This window comes from Cucurbita maxima, unplaced genomic scaffold, assembly GCF_002738345.1.
Source record: "Cucurbita maxima cultivar Rimu unplaced genomic scaffold, Cmax_1.0 Cma_Scf00045, whole genome shotgun sequence".
NCBI lineage: Eukaryota > Viridiplantae > Streptophyta > Magnoliopsida > Cucurbitales > Cucurbitaceae > Cucurbita > Cucurbita maxima.
Genome location: NW_019272061.1, coordinates 464,851 through 470,031, shown reverse-complemented (window position 1 = coordinate 470,031; position 5,181 = coordinate 464,851). Strand labels below are relative to the sequence as shown.

Sequence of the window (5,181 nt, the reverse complement as noted above, 5' to 3'; positions counted from 1 at the left end):
TGAAAAGGTGTCCCCATTGTTCTAAGTCCCGAAATCAATATTTAAGAGAACAACTCATCTAGTAGTGTTTGGTGTTGTTAGGAGTGGGGTAGAAGTCGGTCTTCTCTTTATTATTTTCTATTTTCTTTTCCTTTTATATATATTTTTTCTGTTTCTTTATTTTATTTAATGTTCACATTAGGCAAAGTCAACGTTGGTTTGTATAGATCATATTAATTAGTGTTCTTCAATCTCAGGGTGCAGAGCTTCTTAGTTTGAGATCCAAATGAGATTTAGAAGGTAAGGATGAGAAAACTGAGAAGAGTGTTTAAACCTCTCCTGGGAAGAAGCAGGTCCTCTAGCTTCAGACGTTTAGTTCAAAACGCTTTGGAGCACCTCGAAACCCTGAAGAAGCTTCACCATGGTCGGTACGTCGAAGATCGAAAGGACACCGCTCGTCTCCTTCATGAAGGCCTTCCCAAACTAGCCCTCTCTCGCGTACGTCTCTCATCCCCTTTTAGATTAAGTTTCAGATGATTGGGACATAAATTCTTGATGATGTGCGCAGTGCGAGCAAATGATTCGACACCAAAATCTAATGGATGCTTATGGCATGATGGAAGGGTATCTGAATCTGTTGAGGGAAAGAATGCACCTCCTCCTTGCACCTGGAAGGTCTGCTACTTTACAATGAATTTTTGAGAATTGAATTCCCATTTTTTCAAAATACAAATTTGAGAATAGTATTAATGTTTACATAGAGAGTGCCCTAAAGAATTGGAGGAGGCAGTGTCGAGTGTGGTATTTGCAGCTTCAAGATGTGAGGACTTTCCCGAGCTTCAAGAGATTAAATCAGTATTGAGTTCTAGGTTTGGCACAGAGTTTGCTGCTCGTGCTGTTGAATTACGCAACAATAATACCGTAAATCACTCGGTAAGTCTCACTTAATTTATTCCACAAAACTTTATTCTCAACTCATACTTTCATTTCTTTTATTTTTAAATTTTAGACACACACATATATATACAAAATTTTGTCTTTTCAATAAAGAAGAAAGCTCAAAACTCATTAAGTTTTGTTATGTTTTAATACTTTGGGTTGCAATTTGGTAGATAATGCTAAAATTGTCCACAAGGAAGCCAAATTTGGAGAGTAAAATGCATCTTCTGAGAGTCATTGCTTCTGAGAATGGCTTCACTCTGCAACTCAACGACAAGGTATGTCTCTCTCTAGGGGTAAATAAGGAATAAAAAAACATTATTAATCCATAAATTTGCTCATCAATGCCCCTAATTAAATATGAACTAATGAACCTCCATGTACATGTATGTACATGTATATACTCATACATGTACCTATACCTACAAGTCACTCTTCAACACCCTCCTTCAAATGGAATTCTTTAGAAAATAATTTAGGACTTCACTTCATCTTAAATTATGGTTGTTTGAAGAGTTTCGTGAATAGATCTATGATTTGTTCTATCACTTTTATAAAAATTGAGTTCAAAAGTGCATTTTTTATACAAATCACGCCAGAAATGAAATTGAAAAATGAAAAAATGGATGTGCTTGCTCCCCTACAACACAGATTTTTAGACAACTTGATAGTTGACATTATTATCACAATAGTTAATAGTGGAACCTGGTTGCTCCTTATTAAGAATTTAAAGCTTCCCTCTTAACCAAATTGCTTGGCATGAGCATGATAGTGTTGCCACAAACAAAATCAGTTTATGTAGTCAAAAGTGTACAATTGGCTGCTTCTTTGAAGATTTGTGGATAGCTCCTAAACTCATCATGATAACACTTCTCGAAGTGCTTTTACAATCATTTATATCACCTACATAATCGCTATCTATATAGTCTTGATCACCTCCTTTCTTTATAGAATACTCCAAATTTTAAAGTTCCTCACACATATTGAAGTATTCTCCTTGTTCCGTTGAGATGCTCCTCTATTGGATGCTCCATGTATCGACTTATCATGCTAACAACATACATGATGTCTAGTCTTGTTGAGGTTAATTACATCAAACTTCCCACACATCATTTATTATCAACCTCTCGCCCTTCTACATCCTTGTGTAGCTTCAAACCCAATTATGATGGAATTTCAGGTGTGCACTCATCGGTTTTAAATCTTTCAAGCAATTGTTGAGATGACATTTTGAGTAACTTCTACTCCAAGAAAATATCTGATCAGATCAAGATTTGTCATTTCAAATTTCTGGTTCATGCTCTTCTTAAAAATTTTGAACATTTTTTCAATATTGCTCTTAAATATTAAGGTGTCAACACACAATGAATGCCTCATTTTTTAGTTTTCACATCTAATGTATTCTCATATGGGCATTTGACGAATCCTATCTTTTCAAAATGAAAAACAATACACCGTGTCCTTAGAGCTTGAAACCATAGAGCTTTTTTCAACCTATATACTTTATTCTATTTACCTTTATGCACAAAAACCATCTAGTTGCTTTACATACACCTCTTTTTGAATTGTTTCGTGTAAGACGACTTCACATCAAGTTGATAAATGGTCTATGATTTTTTTGCTACATATAAGATTATAAGCCTTATAGTATCTTGAAGTGCAAATACCTCTCCGTAATTAATGCCATACTTTTTTTTTTTTTTCAACTAGGCCAGTCTACTTATCCACTTCATTATGTTCATTCTAGTTAGTTTTGAAAACCTATTTTACTCCAATTTTCTTTTGTCCTTTACATTTGATTTCATTGAGCTCCCAAATCTTATTCTCTTTGTGGATCATGACTTCTTTCATTTCTTCTCTCTTCATAGATAATTGGATAAACATCCACTATCAAAACTTGAATTATAATCCATTTCATAATCAATCATTGAAGCTGGTCTCTTTCTTGATCTTGAATTTATCTGATGGTAAGCATGATCTTCTTCTTCTATTGATTTTTCTTGTTGAACTTGTAATGAACACTCTCCATTCTCATGGTGAGATTGGACAGAGGTTTCAACTCGTTCTTCTTTTGAAACATTGTCTCCAAGATAATTCGATCAATCGACTGAAGTAGTTTTTTATCTTTTAAGTCCTTTAACTTTGATGTTGCCAACCACTGTTGCTGAACGGTTGAGAGCACCTCACCTTCACTTGACTCTTTATAACCTATTTCCACCATATAAAACAACTCATTCGATTTTAGAAAAAGTTTCATCAACATCAGCCAATAATCATAGTGACCTTCAAATCTCAAGATAACGAGTTGAACAAAATTATCAACTTATCTCTCTCCTATCATTCTTGCTGCTACAAGATTACTTTGATACCAATTGTATTATTAGAAGAGGATGCTAAATTATATGATATATTTTCTACCCATGTCAAGGTAATTTAGAACATTCTTGACATGAATGCATACATTTACGTACCTATAAGTAACCCTTCATCTTTAGGTATGGGAATAAGCTCATATTTTTTTGTTTCTACTTTTAATATTTTTAATCCTTTTATTAATTTTATTAATTTTCTTGGTTTGGTTGAGTGTCTATTATTATTATTATTATTTTTTTTTTTTTTTTGAACTGACTTAACAGAAACATATTTTAAATTTATATTTGTTAATGGGGCTAATATGGAAAAAAACACATTTGTTATTCCTTTTAACTTTTCTTCTTTTTTTTTTTTTTTTATAATTATTAAACTATAAAATTATTATAAAACCCATTTATTATAGGTGAATTATTTTTAGTTGACTGTTTAATTTGAAAATATAGGAATTACAATTAATTTACTTATATTCGTGTATACATACTGAAACCAGGGTGAGCCAATCAGTTGTACGGCAACTAGACAACGAAAGAGAGGTGCGACTTCGACCAAAAGGACATATCGAACCCGCAGCTCAAGTCGGAAATGAAGAGGTTGATATATTTATGGGTTTTTGTTATATTAATATTCCCTTTTATTTTGAGTTTCGATTTTCTTCGAATTTGTGGAGGCTTTGAATACTCGTGTTTGATTGTTGTATCATTTTAAGATCAAAAGAAATAAATATCTGAAAAGAACTAAAAAACACTGCTCCCATATATGGTTTCATTTGCTTTGGCACTACCTAGTGGATGGAATGAACACTATCGACCAGTTGGACGACCACCACACCTCTAAGCAACCCCTCAATCAACTCTTCGCCATCAGATAACGAGTTTGGTAAACTATATGCAAGTAAATTGTCCGATTCAAAGTCGAGGTGGTAAGTAATGGAGTAAGTGATTAGTAGCATCCTACACTGTGATCTTGGCAAGGACTTGGAAATACATCTTAACCGATGAGCTAGACGGTGCTCGAGGAAAGCCAACCCCACACAATGGTAAAGAGATGATCCACGACCCCCTTCGTCAAGTGTGTCACGATGACAACTAAGTTAGGGTAGAAGACTGCGATTCACCGCTCTCGATTCTATAGGTTGAAGCAGTGCACCCGGTTAAAATATCATATAGAGTTTAAAGCCCATTGTACATTTATTTTAGTGAAATGATATAGGTATTTTACCATAAAGATAGTTAGATATTTTAAGAAAAAAATTTAGATATTCTACCAAAAAAAAAAAAATTAATTTTAGGATTAGATTGTCCATGTAGAAATATCCTCCACCCTACATAGGTTATCATCTCAGGAAATAAAAAGCACAGAGTGTACTAGTATTCTACAAAATATCTTGTAATCTCTTCTCGATTGGTGTTAATAAAGAGTGTGAGTGTTTCCCATAGAGACTTGTGTTCAACAGCCTGGTATCAGAGCGAAGTTGGTGTAGGTTGACTGGTCTCTTGAAATTATTAGTATGCTCTGTGGTTGCAGCTCTGTCTAATCTTCCACATCATAAATGATTTCTTGAGATTATTAGTGAGTGAGTTTATTTGTGTTGTGAGTAGTCTGTGACTCTGCAAACCTTGTGTCGAAAATGTTTGTTTGGTATTACTGAGGTATTATCAACACGATGGGTGACTTCCAAATCGTAGGAAGAATCAAGAAACTCAACAACATCTACAACACATGGGCAACATGCATAATGTCCTATTTACAATGACAGGACCTTGGAGGTCGTTGGCAGGTGAAACTACTGTTAAGAATGAAAAATAGAAATAGAATTGGGATTGAAAGTATGATTTTCATTAATGTTTACCACGTTTTAAATAGATACAAACTATCAACTAATGCCTGAAA

The 5,181-nt window shown here is 34.0% G+C and overlaps 1 protein-coding gene across 1 annotated transcript; it reads left to right on the top strand.

Moving 5' to 3' along the window:
- Positions 1-222: 222 nt before the first annotated feature.
- LOC111470458 lies at positions 223-4,038 on the top strand. Its single transcript, XM_023116012.1, has 5 exons — positions 223-477; positions 548-654; positions 741-912; positions 1,092-1,196; positions 3,782-4,038. Exons 1-5 carry the CDS (start codon positions 286-288, stop codon positions 3,875-3,877), a joined length of 672 nt encoding a protein of 223 aa, XP_022971780.1. The 5' UTR covers positions 223-285; the 3' UTR covers positions 3,878-4,038.
- The last annotated feature ends 1,143 nt before the right edge of the window (positions 4,039-5,181 follow it).